The 17,985-nt window shown below is 33.6% G+C and overlaps 1 protein-coding gene across 4 annotated transcripts in view; it reads right to left on the reverse strand.

Annotated features, from left to right (window-relative positions):
* LOC150105668 (voltage-gated inwardly rectifying potassium channel KCNH6-like) overlaps positions 1-17,985 on the reverse strand; it is a 373,820-nt gene that overhangs the window by 234,760 nt on the left and 121,075 nt on the right. For all 4 annotated transcript variants that reach the window (XM_090394297.1, XM_090394298.1, XM_090394296.1 and 1 more), the window contains one exon: positions 16,170-16,381. In XM_090394297.1, the coding sequence (XP_090250423.1) occupies positions 16,170-16,381 (212 nt within the window). The remainder of the gene's footprint in view (positions 1-16,169; positions 16,382-17,985) is intronic.

Consider the following 17,985-nt stretch of genomic DNA (forward strand, 5'->3'; position numbering starts at 1 on the left):
TGTAAAAATTAAATGAATTCGGTTCCGACTGTTATCGGTCAATATCATGCGCAACAACGAATTTACGCAAAAATATTCTAGGAACAGGCTAAATCAGAATATAAAACTGTATTAACTGCACGCACATAAACTGTTTTTTACTTTCAAGTTTTTCTTTTTCATGACGAGAAGTGGTTATGATTATGGTTAATATGGAATTGGAGCTTAAGTGTGTGTGGGGGGGGATCCACTCCATTAGAAACACCCATCTCAGCTTCGCTTTGAAAAACACTTCAAAACATTTCTAGGAGGCTTAATGGGTACAATAATACAAATGAATATAAATGAAACGGAAAAAAATAATTCAGAGCAGTGCGTGAGGCTTGCTTTCATTTCTGTGGTCTGATACAAGAGTAATTTAAGTGTCATAATTATTTTAGCTTCTAAAGGTAACTATAAAACTTTGTATGCGGGAATGCAAAAACATTTCACAGAAATATTTTGAGAGAATTTTAAAAGATAATCACCACTCCTTAGAAAAACGGAATAAAAAAAATCTTATTATATGAAGATGACAGAAGAAATCAAATGCTTTATTCTTTTCTTTGATATTTTACTAGTCCCAGCAAAATCCCTCGGCTTTACAAGGAAACACTGAAAGTCGAATACATTATCCGAAGAATCTAATATATATATATATATAAAAACTTAATTCTAAATGTGTCTAACCAATATACAAGTTACGGAGCAACTTTTAAAGTATTTGTTATTTTGCTCGATATTATCTAATCGTACGCATAAACGCACCCATTGAATTTCGGATTTTACTTCCAAGTGGAAGTGTCTAGAAAGCTGGACAAAAGAGATATGTCATTTATGAATTACGCAAGGACAAAGGAAAAGCCATTACTGAGCTCGGAAAATATGACAAAGTGCCGCACCAGGGAGTCCAAGGTCTCATCGAGGGAGGGCACCTGCTCTACAACTCTATCACCGCCACTCAATCCACCAACTAACAATAAGTATACAAACGCCATCTACCGCCGACCACCATATATATATATATGGGATCTTTTTTGTAGGAGGGGAAGTTATGATAGGTGTTTATAATTGTGCAGGTACACTTCCATTTCGGATACTGTACTGACAAACATACATGAGATGTTAGGAGACGATTCTGTCTCCAAATGGTTCATTACGAGTATTTATGCAAATACAGTGCATTTACTATAGGTAGAGAGAAGAGTCCCCCCCCATCTCCCTCTGCCTATAGCTACCAACTGTCATATATATTTGGATCAGAGAGAAAGTTTATTTTCAACTTTTAAAGTTTGTTTTAGAGAAAGTTTATTTCTCTCAAGTAAATTATACTTGCCAAGAAATTATACTCTTGTTTAATCCTTTGCCCAAGTGTAATCAAAGAAAATTTGTGCGTGGAGTTCACAACTAGGCTACTTGTATATAGAAGCTGTTGACATCACACTCATTGCTTCATTATCCCATAATGCAAAGCACCCTTCCTTTTAAATGTGTACTTTGCTATACATTATGGGAAGGGTCGCTACCCATTCCGGTTTCGACCTTTGTTGAGGTTTCATCAGCGGGAGTCAAACCCAGAATGATACCAAGAGGAAATTAATGCAGAAGTCATATTTTCCATATATGACGCATGCAAAATTATTTAACCTTATTATTAAAATAAGTAGTTACCTCAAAAATGTACATGGGCAGTTATAACACAAATTCCAAATATATATCTTAGAATCCACTTAATACTGCTATGAAATAAATCATTAACTACCTTCTTGAGACAATGATAATTATTTTAAGAAAACTATTCGAAATTAAAGACTTAGTCCCAATAAGCATTAAAATCTTGATCTGCAATTCCTTGTTGAACTTTATTGCAAATTATAAATGAAATTTTCTATGACAACGGAAATAACCAGCGATCTTTTCATTATTCTTCTAATTTATTCACGCTGTTCAGAATACATCGCAATATACCTAGAAGCTGCAATATCAATCACGTACAAGAGAAACAATTCTCGTAGTGTTAAATGTCCTACTAAACGGGATTAGACAAAAGAAATAAATATTGGGAATGTGCGATCTCCTACAGTGGAGATACTCCACCAACTAAATATACCATAACTGAATAAGATGCGTATTATTATATCGTCCTGGATATAAAAACACCTGCAGAGCATAATCAGTCTATTCACAATATTAGGACAGGAACAGACGATGTTCGACTTCCAGAAAAACATCATCTGTGGGGACCTTGAGCATCTCTAAAGACTGTATGAGTGTGTTCATGAGACAATATCTAGTGTAATTTCTGATCTAAAATGACAGACAAAAGTCAGCAATATCTAGAATAATTATTTCTGAAAGAAAGGTGAATGACAGGTATCATTGAAGTCATACGACAATTGCTACCGCAAGTGAGTAGGCAACATATAGCAGAAGTTATCGAGAAAGATTAACTTAAGTTCGCAGGCATTCTTTTCAACAGGGTTACATAAACTCGCAACATTAGCAATAGACTTTTTGAAATGTTAGAGTAAATTTTGTAATATCTGTTATTAAAATAAAGAATTTATCTAAAAAACAACAAACTATATAATGTTATTAACAAATAAAGACTCCTTTCTTGATTATTATTAGGAAATTCCGTTTAATTATAACGTTTTCCAGATTATGAATTACGCAAGGACAAAGGAAAATCCATTACTGAGCTCGGGAAATGTGACAAAGTGCCGCACCAGGGAGTCCTAATAAGAAATAAGAAATTCGGCGGAGTTATATAGTTACAGTTCTCATTTTTCACTTATTAATCTATAGTATACATGGACAATGGTAATAATTCCTATATTGAATATACGTCATGATATCGCAGTCTATAATTAAACTGAAGAAAACTTTTTCTAGCGAAATAAGATCCCATGATAGAGGTTTAAAAAATTCAACTGTTCATCACTATTCCATTTTTTCGCATCGACAGAGATGATAGGTTGGAACGAAAGCTGCAGCCTGATTGCTGTAAGTAGCATTTACAAAACCACAGACCTGAGAAATAGCGAAAGATCCAACAGCTTTTCAAAATTATTTGACAGAACGTAGAATTTTTCACAGGGAAGGTGTGTGTAATTCGCTCAGTCCCGTTAAATTTTCAGGCAAAATGCACAGTCGTCTATATACTACATGAAGTTTTAATTCGCCAATCAGGGGGTGAGGAGGGGTGGGAGAAAGGATGTGAAAATTCGCCTTTGAAAAAAAAAATCGAAAAAATTGAGTGTTTTAATAAGGAGCTGTTAAGTATTCATAAAGAATTATCCAGTTCAGTTTAATGAAGAAAATATAAGCGGTTATTCTAAGAAAAAACCGAGTTCCTTAAAACGACAGCTTTACTAAAAACCTGCAAGCTTGTTTCCATGAGTTGTTTCTGTTATTCTGCTACTTGTAATACTCTTTTTACATAGGTAATTCGCTTCTAAACTAACCTTGTTATAGATATTTACTTTTAAAGAAATAAAAAGAACTCAGTTTGGAAAATATTATCCAATATGTATTCATGTGCGGAAATCTATACTAAGTCTGATAGAACGATGACGCACATGCAAAAGTTTGTTCAGTTTCCTAATCTACGATATTTTATCATATGCGAAGAATGAAAACTAATTATTCAAATTTACTTGAAATAAGAGCTTAAAATTATGAAACTAAAATTTAGAAAAAATTAATAATATATATAAATAATTATTAGATGAAAGCTATGAGGAATGAAATGTGATACAGTTAAATTACGACAAAACAAGGAGGAAAATGAACTGTTCTTCCTTATGAAAATAAAACAAAAGAGGAAGTTAACTCAATAAACGTCGAAACAGTAATAAGTGTCGAAACACTTACACTGCAGGGTAAGTGTTTCGACACTTACATTGCAGGAACAAAATAAATGGAACAATTTGCGATTTGGCAGATTAAAAAAGTAATCAGAAAAGCAAAATTTGAGAATCCCCAGAAGTAGTACTATTAAAGAGCCTTTGAAGCATACTAGCAATAAGTTGCGCAAGGCTAACTTAAGAATATTGCTAATGGATGCAGCTAAATCTACGCGAAAGAAGTCATATATGTCTCTATTCAAATAAGGACAACTAGAAGCAGTGTTTCCGGAAAAGGGATTAAAATAAAGGCGAGAATTATGAGAGATGATTAGTATAAGCTAGATATCAAATGTTATAGAGAGAACATATAAGATTCATAAAATTCATAAAGGATCATTCGGAGCTTTATTCAAACAGTAACAAACTTTGTTATAAGCTGAAATGTTTATTAAAGATTAAATTATAAGAGAAATGTGATTAAAGTTTGGAATTAGATCGCTTTTTTCATTTTTCTTTACCAAGTATAAGACGAGTACTTAGAGGATGTCTGCATATATGTCAAAAAGAAGGAGCACTCCAACACCAGAATAATTTAATCAGGCACAGCATAATTGTCTACAATAGTTGAAAGTATAGCGTCCTTCATTTAGTGTGATATACAAGTATTATTGATTAACATATTCAAGGATATTTTATTCATTTGATTTGTTGAACGAGAAAATAACAGAATAAAATATCCCTTATTTGCTTTCCAATCTTATTAGAGAAGTTTAACGCTGAAACGCCAAGACATCTAGATAACTCTAATTAGCGATTTTCAGATATTACTTAGGATTAAACTTTGGTTTCTATTGAGGGAACTACGTCAGTGAAACAGTGCCATAATATTACGAAAAAAAACAGTTATATCCTAAATAGGTGGCTTAATCCCAGTCACTCGTGCGATTAGTAGTTAAAATATGTTAAGTTAGACATGGTATTATTTTATATTGCTCCCACCACTAAAAGATAATTTGCAAACTTATGGTCCATTTTGTACCTTGGGTAGGCTAAGGATTTTTTTCTAATTTTATCAATTTTATATACTTTTGTATTTTTACTTTTTTTACGTAATCCTAAAATCCTTCTCTAGAGACCAAACACGAAACTTTTTCAAACGACTTAAGACCTCAAATAAAGGGATGGTAGTCTCACATCGGGCGATGAAATTCATCTTCCACCTAAAAACAATCAAACATCCATGTCCTAAGCGAATTCGAATTCACAGCCTGTTGGTTGGAGAGCGGGTAAGTTAACCAGTCGGTCAACCAGGCCGGAATCCTATTAAACACTTAAATGTTTGTAGGAAACATTGTCTTTCCGTCACTATATTTGATTTTTTTAATCATCAACTATTCTTTGTGTATTTTCTTACGGATTCGATCTATATTTCTTTCTTTCTTAATCCCCCCTCCCCTCTTTTACCGTTTTTTTCGGTGTCGAAACCGTACTCGAGGATAAGGTGGTTAGCGCTATGCCTCCCGGAGTCCTATGTCTGTAGATGGGTGTGTTCACGGATTCGGTTTGCCTGTTCTGAGGGACGAAAAACCTGAGTTTCCGGGAGGAAAAACTCCTCTACCTCCGTATGAGACCGACTAACTCACCTTTAATTGAAAGAGACCAGAGGTTGCTCACGTCATGGACGGGAATCGAACCGAGGTCTTTCTGACCAAAAGGTTTCCGTCTATACCGACTAAGCTACGAAGGCTCTATAAAAATAGATGATACATATATATTTATATTTCCGTTTACAAAAATTGAAGAATTAATATTTTATGGCTATAAAATACTATATTCTGAATGACATTTCATTTGGAATAGCAATTTCAATTAAAACGAGAGAGCATATACCGCAGATTCAGGTTGTCTTCGAAATGCCTTCCTTCCCCTGCACATCACAAGTGCAAATATTACAATTTTGCCATTCTCTTGCAAAAAAAAGCTTACTAAAATGCCGTTCGATTAAAAAAAATAGTTTTAAACATCTTTAAAAAAGTATCTATATATTTTTGCACACATGTTTAAAATTCAGTATGTAAAATTTAAATGTTAAACTTAATAAATATTTTCTGCAATATTAGTTTCGTAAGTTATAATGTTCTTAACTAAAATTTCTAACATTATATTTACACGTTAATTTATCTTTAATTCTATATTTTATTTATATTACACAAGGCTTGCATGCAGGTAAGGTCTGCGTAACAGATGTGTCACTGCAATATTTTCAGGAAATGTATTAATTTACATGTAAAAACTAAGAAATTTCCTCAGAAAGCCGCATCGCAAATGGCTGCGCGACCTCTTTGATACCACAATATGCGTTGTAACGCGAGTGTCTGCCTACCCTGTCTTGTTACATACTGCTTTTATTTGACATAGGCCTAGTGGCATCTCGTGTGTCAGTGATTTATAAAAATAGACCTGGGAGCCACTGTATTGTAAATAACAGAAATAGTAAGGAGAAAAAAGATAAAACAGTCTTCCACAGAAGTAATACAAAAACGATTAAATAATAGAGCATAAATTAGAAATTAATAATTAAAGGGCTCAGACATTGTAAAATTTAATTCCAACAATTTGTGCTATTGAAGATTCAAATATCTTCAAAGTTCAAAAATACGATTCGTCTGCCTTGAGTGGTCGCATACTTTTTATAAATAAATTATTACTATTTTGTCTCTAATGGATTATACTATCAAGTAAAAAGGGTGGGGTGTTTTTTCAGAATATAGAATTTTGGCGTTTTTCCAATATGCAGAATTTTTCCCAAAATTAGTTTGGAAAGTAGGGTAAAGCAATCAGCCTAGTTCCGATAGGTAATGGAGTAATTCTAAATAAGAATTAAGAACGTTGCACCTTTTTTACGTGAGTCTGTATGTTTGCTTTTGTTGATTGGACACTATTAAAATAAAACAAATTGTCGACATTAGTCATGCATATTCTTCCGTGAATAGATAGGTTCTGAGATCATCTGAGGAGGATGCACTTATTTCACCTTAGACAACTGCATGGGGCAGAGTTTTTTTTAATCACTTCAAAGCCCTATTCATAGAGACAACTGCTACTTTCTTCGTCAAACTGAATCTTGCCGAGCAATGTGATGATCGCATCCCCGCAGTCGTCTGAGATTTTAATATCAATCAATCCAACAAAAATATTGCAGAACCTCAGCGCCCGTGTGTGGGTATATTTTAATACTCTAGTAGTTTACTTCCACAGAGTGGTACTCACTATTACACTTACTTGTCTAACAGCAGTATTAATTGGAAAATCGAGGACCAATTGGGATGGCGGGAAAAAAAATTAATATCTTATGTGCGATGATTCAATCGTGTTATTTCTTCTTCTCAAGTGCCTTTACAATATTTGTTTATCATTAATATTTTATATATTACTTATATATTTTATATTCCTTCTCTCTTATTTAAGTACTTGTTGTTAATCATCTCTCCCTCCCCAGAGGCGTTATGATGCCACACGCAAAATGTGTTGTGAGTATCGATGCTTTAGTATGCAGAAGAGGCCTTTAAATTAGCATTTAAAGAATTTCCTTGTGTGTGTGTGTGTGTGTGTGTGCGTGCGCGCGCGCCTGTAATTCAAATAAATAGCGATGACATTATGATAATAACCCAACTTCGAATATCACGTACAATGTTTTAAGCATAACACTTAATGATGGAAATGTATTTTCATGTATATCTTAGTGACGTGTACAATTTCAAGGGGGCAGACATAAATAGGTTTATCTTGTTTGATGTATTTGCAGATCTAAACACAGCAGAATGGATCAAACAAAGCAGATGAATTCACAGATAATGATGCAATAAAAACATCTGAATGAAATATAACATCAAGATGAATACAACAAAGTTGATTCTTACGATTAATGTTTGTATATACATAACACTGGAATGAATGTATTTTATCAATAATCAATCTAATATAAAACAAACACTGGAGATCACTTACTATTTGTACTACTCGCAGATGAAAACTACTATACTATACACTTCAGAGAATATGACTTAGAGATTTGTAAAGTTATTACAAAAGTATTCAAAACAATACTAGAACATATCTAGAGGAGACGATAGGCATTCAAAGGAAATAATCTTATAGGCAGTAAATAATAAATAAGAGACAACCAAATAACTTAACAATGCAGATTAACTCGCAGAACAAGTGAATCAATTTGCAATGTGTCCTGATATATGAAAATTAAAAAGAGTTATTATTACAAAAAAATTATAATTTAAGATTTTATTAAAGTAATTGTCATAAGGAACAGAATACTTTAACCACTGAATACAAAACACATGCAATGCAAAACTTGCATTAGGGGGATAAAAATCCCTTATTGTTTTTCAGCCAGTATGCGAAACTAAGATCGAAAACTACGACCTAAACGTTTCATACCGACGAACTGTCGGCGGATCCAAGCGTAAGTGACCACTTGGTAGTGCCACACCAAGGCAACTCGATGCAAAGGTGGAGCAAGATCATTCACTATCCTTGATATTTTCTCATAATGTAAAAACACACAGCTCCTAGGAGTTGTAGGACTGCTTTACATTATGAGGAGAAGTCACTACTCAGACCGGTTTCAACCTTATGAATAAGTAAAGCCGTCTCTAAAAATTCGGACGATCCCTAGGCCACTCAATTGTGGGCGAAAGACGTTCCATCTCAGCGTTGGTTCCACTCAGTGATGGCCTTCTACCCGCACGCCACCACCGAGCAGAACCACTCAAATTCTGAAGAAAATCATTCACCGACAAAGCCCCCTCAGCGGGCCGTGCCGGAGAACACTTTCCCCGGAGACTCAAATTGCTCCCTTAAGGCAAAAACTCTAAGAGAGCGAACTCATAATAGCCCCCACCGGTTTCAACATTTTTTGAGGTCTCATCAGTGAGTGAGTAGATAGACTAGATATTATCTAGATAATATCAAAGTTTACATGAAAAGAACTTACATACCTTCGCTATGCGAATGCCAGAAAGGTGTGCCACTAGTTGTAATATGTTATAATATAATAACAGATGAAAAGCCAAACGGCTATTTTTTCTGGCGAGGTTGATAAGTAAAGGGGATAAAAATCCCTTATTGTTTTTCAGCCAGTATGCGAAACTAAGATCGAAAACTACGATCTAAACGTTTCATGCCGACGAACTATCGGCGGATCGAGCTTGCTCCACCTTTGCATCGAGTTGCCTTGGTGGGGCACTACCAAGTGGTCACTTACGCTTGGATCCGCCGACAGTTCGTCGGCATGAAATGTTTAGATCGTAGTTTTCGATCTTAGTTTCGCATACTGGCTGAAAAACAATAAGGAATTTTTATCCCCTTTACTTATCAACCTCGCCAGAAAAAATAGCCGTTTGGCTTTTCATCTTGCATTAGAGATTGTTGGAGGTATCGCAAACATAATACTCAATTCCAGTTCAATTTTGGTTTGAATTTACATCATTTAAAATTCGTAGGAAGTTCAACTTAATTTATTTTACACAATAATCTATTTTGTAATGGCCGACTATTTTTTGAAGTTTTAGCTGTTCACATTCATAACTAGAATTTTAATTATTGAGATATTAATGGTGGTTGTCGTATAGATATTTAAAATAGAAAAGGGAATTTGATGAATATTCTGAATAATGAAATATGATGTGAAGATTAGGTTGCAGTGTGGCGAGCCATTTGTTCATGATGTTCATGATAACCGAAAAGCGTTAGATTATGGCTCCTAAAAATAATGCGAATCGATATGTGGGTGTTTCTAACAGCATAAAACAACTAAAGACACACGATATGTACTGAGTGGGTTTCAAATAATTTTTAATGGGGATCCATTTTCTGTAAAATAAGGGTTTCCGCCTCCATCTGAGACCAGTTATATTTGCAATTGGCAAAATTCTGCATCTCTCTCGGTTAGCTTCATTAGTATTGCGTTTTCCATGCTCTTCCATGTAGTAGATATGTTTATTGATATAGATGTATTCTTGCACAGGGAACTGATAAGAAGTAATACCATCTGAATATAAAAGATAAGGTTTGTCATATAGCAGTCTAAAAAAGCAAAGTACCATCTGTGGTCTCGAGGTGAATTAGGCCTTTGTTAGCCAATTACCTGAAAATATTTGGCATTATGTCTTGCCAATAGAATAATCTGAGTTGAAAGATTATTAAGAAAGAATACTTCTCTGTGGTTAACAAAAAGGTAATGGATCGAAATAACCGGAATTATAACTTGAATACTGTCGAAATGAACATCCACTGCAAACTGTCATTACTATTTGTCAAAGATTCAACCTACCTTTTTTATTCCGTCATGTTATGGTATAAAATTAACAAGAGAAGGAAAGGACCTCTTTATGGTTCTAATTACAGTAATGATATTTGTTGCAATAACGAAAAAAACAACGAAATCTATAGACAGTATATTATGCCTAGTCGGTTTCCACCGACTGCCCAATAAAGGATCTTCTGGTGGAAAAACAATAGAATAAAGCGATGCATTCAGCCAGGAAATGCATTCTCTATGAAAATTATGAGGCTATGAAAATTATGGTTAATGTTCTATGAAGATAGAATAGATGATTTCGAACATGATAACATGAGTTTGATGCTTAGCGAAAGTTGCAGAGGTACTTAAATCGCAGAAACTGGACTCCAGACAAACGGGAATTTTAGAGAGAAGAATCTCTCCAGCTTTTTTTCATCATACGGGGAACCCCTAGGGGAAAAACTACATTATCCCATCTATACATCGTGATGATGGTGGCGGTGATGTTTTTCGTGATATGAAATTGATACAGTTCCTAAATACTTACCACAAACGGAGAAGTCTTCCATATTCTGAAAAACTTTGCACTTTCTGCACTTGAGATGAAGGTGAATAACGTGTACAACAGCATTTGCAGAACTCGAGCAATCCCGCGTGAAGAATATAGGTTAATTTCCCATGAAACATGTCATAGGAAACTAACCTACTTTTACATCGACATGAAATCAGCATTTCGTCTACGTGAAAAGTTCACTAAGTAGAACGAAAAAATGCTATTAGATAGGCCACGTGTGCGCCTTCATCTTATTAAAAATATAATATGAATTGAAGCAATTGATAAATTGGCACTATATAAGTTATTGTTTACGACTAGGGCGTGCGCAGATAGTTATAATCCAATGGCGTTTTTGTAAATCATTTAAAATTTCTAAATTAAAAGTACGTTTTAGAACTTAAATTCGATTGTACTCTTTTTCATTAATATATTCCGTTAAGCCTATAGAGAGGAATGGTTTTAATGTAATTAAAATCACTTACATTTGCCTTATAAAAACAAAAGTTTTATAATGGTCACGGATCTGGAGCATTGCGCATTCTAATAAATTTTAATGTGCAATATACAGTAACTATGGTCTCACATATGTTATTCCATCCAAACTGATAGTTTCGGTTTGAATGGAATATCAATTTACAGTGAAACTGATTAGAGCATGAAATTAAAAACGAAACTTCGAAATTTCTAAATAATAAGCAGGCCGAACTCAGGATGTTCTTAAATGTTTCAAATCGGTAAAATTTGATGAAGAATATGAGGGTGCTTCTGCAGGTGAGTATGTTTCTAACATCACCAACATAATAAAAGATAAAATAATGCTTAGAAATCAATGAAATGGATCAGTAAGCCATCAAAGTTCACATTTGAAGAAAAATGCTTTTAAGATGTCGTGTATTAGAAATCATTCGTATCATCTACGCATCAATTACCAAAGTACATGAGTCTCCTGCACAAGATCCTAAATGTGTCACCAGCTGTAAAGATATTTCCGTGACTTTCTCAGTATTCTTTCACTGCCCTTTACGACACACCTGTGCAAAAGATGTTACGTCAAGTAATCATGCTTGATTGACCTGCTCCAAAGATATTTTTAGATACGAGGTAAGCGGACGGGACCACTGCCAATGTTAGATGCTCAACTATTCCGACATTAAAAGATTGCAGTGCTGAACTGTGCATTATTGATAACAGCTCATTTCTCTAGCGACTTAAGCCAATTCGTGCTAACAGTGAAGGTGGTGGCCGTGTTATGGGCGAAAACGGTTTCCATGACAACTACGAACCATAACCGGAACAAATGTTAGATGTGAACACACGGTATAATCATAATTAAAATTATCATTTTATATATTAATTAGATATTTACATATACATTGTCCATACCACAGACATACATGCTATAGAAGCATATTATGTAAATGAAGATATTCAATAAAGAGTTATTGAAGAAGAATTAACGCTGAGGCAGCTCAGGTCTCCTATGAAGAATTGTATTGTCTGCTAATTAGGAGTTTAATCGGATGATGGTATAAACAATATCCCAGAGAGAGCTCATATATATATAATATCAAACGTTTTTTTTTTTTTTCAGATTAGGAAGGTGGTCTAGGTTTCGAAATAAAAAAAAAAGTTCCATTTTTGAGCGTGTGTCTACCCGATAAACGATCCAAAAATGAAATAAAAGGTACCAAAAAGACCGTTGTTTATATATTGAAATTACTAGTTTTTCACAGTTACGTTTTTATATGGTTTACAATGGAGATCAAATATCATATATTCAAACTATTATGCAGAATTTGAAAACAAAATTCAAACATATCCTTAGGATACCAATTCTTTTCCGTTTTCTTTCATAGCACATTTAATTTTAATATAGAAAATATTCAAATCTTAATATCAATGTAATATGATGGCAATTAAAATGAGCATCTCTTCTATAACTCTCTCCCTCTTTTATTAGATTACTCACAAATATTTCATCGGCTTATTCTTAAATATAATAAATTCCTTACAGATTCATTTAACTTGAATATTTAATTGCACTGCTTAATTATGCTTTTTGTTCATGAAAACTGGCAAGAACAATTAAATAATAAAGTTTAACCATTAATAAAACTTTATGAATATGGCAAACTAAAATGCAATGTTTTAATTAACATGATTATTTTATTATTCTGAATAGCGATAAAATAAATCCGTTAGATACTTCTAATATATATATATATATTGAAAGGAAGCTTCTAAACTTATCAGTTCTACAATTTCATAAATGGCTTGCCAGAGGGAAAAACAAGGAACTCCAGTGATACATGCTCGATTGAGAAACGATATCGCTCACGCGATGATATACTGAACACCATTAATGGAAAGAGCGTTCGGAATTATTCAGAAACGTAACATACATTTCAGTTATGCTCTGCTGCAAGTCTTGTTACATTCTTTTTTTTTTTTTGTTATATATCGCTTATTCTAAGAATCCATTGATCTAAGTAAGCGTTCAAATAATGAAAACATAACATGTAAACAATTATATTGATTTAAAAAAACAACCACGGAGTTCGAATAAAATGGAGAATAAGCCAAAAAAAAAAAAAAAAAATATATATATATATATATAGATATATATATATAACGTACGGTTTTCAAACTGTCACCTTTTATCACCTTGACTCGTTTACAGTACACTGTTTCTCCAGAGAATAATTCATAGTAAATAAATATTACCCACATTTAGTAAACCTAAAGTATTTTTGAGCTTTTCAAATTTATATATTACATTGCACCTCAAATAATGGCAAGAAAATCTTATTTGGAAATTAATTCTCTCCAAATTATAGAGAGACAGAAGTAATTTAATAAAGTTTATAAGGTTTAGCAGAGGATGTTGATTATTTTTCAGTGCCGCGGCACATCACTATTCCAGTATAAATTCCTCACGTATCCACAATCAGTACATTCGATTTTCTGGATATTATTGAAAATATCTTAAAAATAGCTAAAATATTAAATTTTTAATATTATATTTTCCTGTGCTGTTCTTTCAACTACAAGTTGCAAATTACTGAACATATATATTAAATTAAACGCAAAATAGTGAATTTAGTATTGAAATTAAATTACGGAATAAAAATAAGGCACATGCAGTCGATGCGCATGTGTCGATAATTATTAAAGAATCGTATCGTAGTTTTAATTTCATATCGCAGTTTAACGCACTTTATGGTGTGCTATCCCTTTATTTAATCGCTGCATATTACATTACAAGGCAATAAATGGTAAGTTGGGAAACAAATATCATTTAAAATGAATATCAGACTTCAATGTCATCCTGATATTAAGGTAGGAAATGTAATGAAACCACATTTTCCAAAGAGAAACATCTCTCTCTCTCTCATTAAAGTGAAACCTGTGATATTATCGGCTGTTCATTCAGTTCTTTTAAACTGAAAATTTTTTACATCAATCTGTCACTTCTCGATTTATTTCAAGATAATGTCCTGATTATCTACTGTTATAGTTACGTATTTTCTATCTATGTAGTAAAATTAAAACTTCATTAATAGTTTAAATTTGAAAAACAAAATTGAATGAAATAACTACATACCTGAGGTACAATGCTGTTTTTGCGACTTGTTTTTTTGTACATAGATTTTGATTCGTGTTTTTCACTCTTAGAATGGGTATCACTATTATCCACTAACAGCGTGATTACACTCTTTCTTGGGCTGCAATACAAATGTGGGTGAACATGGTTGGCATCCGTAAATCGCACATCTTCGTTTAAACTTTGGTATGAAGATGCCAGATTATCTACGATGGAATTCATACTATACTCATCAATAACTTCTGTAAACTGAATTTTTCCTTCGCATTTCTTTGGACTAGAACTATTTGATACATCTTTTCCAAAGGGAAGAGTAAAATCGACATCCGAGTTTAGTTCCTCTGGCTCTCTCCAATCAGAGAAAGTGGCTACTTCTTCGTTTCTGAACGAAGCATTGGAGAAGGTTTCCTCTTGGTCTAATAAACATGGATCTGAATAAAATGAAGTACCCAAAATTTCTGGATGGCCCTCTATATCAACGACAGTATGTTGCATGTGTGATCCGTCTAAGGTGCAATTCCTGGAAGACATATGTGACGGTTCCACTGTGAATGCATCTTTACTTTCCATGTTTTCGTCAGTAGCACAGTCTTTTCTTTCACAGACATTTGTACTCTCTTCTGTCATTTCGTTTCGCTCAGCACTGGTGTCCTGCTGTCCAGGCATATCCCCATGATCTAAGTGACCCATGGCTATATTCTCTGATAGAACTGTATCAACACTTTCCTTGGGTGCATATTCCAAATCCGGACTACTCTCCGTATAGGGTTCTCCCATATCCTATTAACCCGTTTTTAAGTGGCCGAGCAGCCGCTGGCCACAGATGTATAACTAACTTATCCACCGTGGTGTGGAAATAACGATGTGGTTACAAATGGCTCGGTTGCTGTGCGGAACGCACAGTAAGGAAATTGTATAGTCTTTTCGAACATACATCTGCTTGTAAAAATGTACATACGATATAGTTTAAGCTTCATTGCTAGAAACACAATAGTGAAAGGCACAATAATGAGAACTAATGGAAGAACCCATGCATCTCTCATTAAAACATGAGAAGGAACTACTCCTCCAGTACTTCTCGACGAATAACACATGTATGAATACATGTGATGTAACTACAGAAGAACACTTGAGTAACATCTCAAGCTGCATCCTGTTATGCAAAGAAATTATCCCGCTTGATATAAACTATATCTTACATAGGGTTAACTGTCTGATTTGTAGCACACCCCTCGCCGTGTACACAACACGTCGTCGTATGCACGACACTAAACCGCAGAGAGCAAAACGTAGCATAGCTTTTCGGTTGCTAAGCAACGAAGTCTATCACGATATGAACGGCCTGGATAGTCTCCACCCACTTAGCTACACCTGTATGATGATAAAGAACAGTGCCATCACAGATTTGCAGATATCCATTATATATATTGCAAACGCATTTAAAAGTTATAAAAATCTATTAAATGACAATTTTGCGGTTTATTTCACTGTTTTTGTTTGGAATTAAGGCAAGTAATTAAGACTGTTTGTAGGATTTTTTCGGCATGTATATATTGCATAAGTCTTCAAATTCGACTATGTTTATTATAACCCATAAACGTTTATAGTATATGTTCTGATATACTTATATGAGATGTTCTACACAGTAGCTTAATATTGTCTAGGAGACAATAGAGTACCTAGATCATCTAGAATATATATTACAAGATTAAATGGATAAACGACATACGCTGAATCAGAAGCTTGTTCAAAATGACATTCACACGAAATAATAAAGAACCGCGAAACATGACGTGCTTCAGTACACTATAATACACTTACCTGGGCGACTTTTTCTCCAACATGTGGCCTGTGTGAAGGTACATCTTTGAGCAGATATTTGGCTGAATTGTTATTGTTTTCCTTTTGCTTAGAAGTTTCAGAAATTACGTTACTCAAGGAAGGAGACTTGCGGTTTTGGAACGCTCTTATACGCGACAAATCCGACTCGGAGGAGGCGTTAGGCAACGATTTGCTTAGGCTGTTAGCTGTTGCTGAAGATTAGAAAAGGAGCATTAATATATAGGGATGAAAATAATCTCTAATCATACTAGATATGTTCGAAATAATTTTATTAATAAATTCAAATAATTTGGATTTACAGCAAATAAGTGAATTTAAAATTAGTATTATTTATTTCAAATGGCAAACTAAAATGAAGCATTACAAATTAACATTAAAAATATAATTTACTGAAAAACATTAACAGTAAATTATACTTGACAAGAAAGCATATTCTTATTTCAATCCTATGTCCAAGCATCAGGAAAAAAAGTGCACGTAGAATGGAATACAATGAAGTTTATAATCGGCCAACAAGTGCAATGTTGGCCGTCCATTCGGCATATCCTATATAACGCTCGTTGAGAATGAGTGTTGAAATAAACACGCAAAATATTATTAAAACAGCATATTTTAAATACTCCATATAAAGTTTTCTTTAAGTGCTAGATATTTTAAAACCAAAACAAGCTGAATTATCCTTCCTTACTTTCTGTTCAATAGGTGACGAGCTTGTCTCTCATTGCGTGCCTCAATAACATGAATTAATCTTAGCAGCAACTATTATATCAATTGCAATTTTTCCACACACAACCCTGTTTAAGATTAGTGAAACGAGGGTACAAGTGATATAACAACTAAAAGGTATACGGAAGTATATTGAAACACGTCAAATGAAACCACTATTAATAAAAAGACCTCGCTAGACGATAATTTTATTGTGTTTGGATCTATTTTATAAATCGAATTAAAATAAAATCGCAGTGTAATTGCATTTTTTCGAAATCTAACTTGATGGTATAAAGGTAAGTAATCCACCTATCTATAATACAGTACAAGTATAATTCGGCAGTTCAGGTAAGTTTCGTCGCTAACACTGCTGTTCAGTATGATATGGTTTATTTTAAGTTAATGGCGTCGCCATTTGGCACCTTGCTATTCCATGTTGTTTTACAGTAGAGTACAGTCCCTCGGTATTGGTGTAGAAGTTTGTAGATAGAGTTAATAGACCAATTACTAAATCTGGAATTTTAAAAAAAATATTAAATGATAATAAAATACTTTTAAAAAATATATTAAATCGACAGCATGAGTGTTAAAAAGTGAAAATTCATGAATGACTATACTGAAAACTAATATGAGATCACTGTAATTTGTAAATACTTAATGCAAATTACTCGTCGAGGTTTCTTAAATATCGTGAACAGCTAAAAATCATCAATGAATAATATCGAATTTCAGCTTATACTGTACATATTTTGAAATAATTGATTTTAGAAAAATTGAAGGAATTTCTTTTGATAGGATGATCGCTTCAACTTTGGATTACGTAGTTATAAAAGACAACCGAGCTATTATTAGAGGAATAAAGGTCTCTAGTAATCTTGGGGCCCGAGTCTCTTGACTGATTAATTCCCCGCCGCGGTCTTATAATTAATAATTAAAGAAACACGTCGAGGTTAAAGTAAGAATTGGATATGCCATCAAATAAATCTCATTATGGTCATTAATTAATGGTATTGTACCAAAGGTTAATACTTTAGAGCAATTTTTCGAACTGATGTCTTCAAAAACGTTCGCCAGTACGGTATTTATT

This window comes from Typopeltis vanoorti, chromosome 6 (genome assembly GCF_054136105.1).
Source record: "Typopeltis vanoorti isolate ZY-2024b chromosome 6, IOZ_Tvanoo_1.0, whole genome shotgun sequence".
NCBI lineage: Eukaryota > Metazoa > Arthropoda > Arachnida > Uropygi > Thelyphonidae > Typopeltis > Typopeltis vanoorti.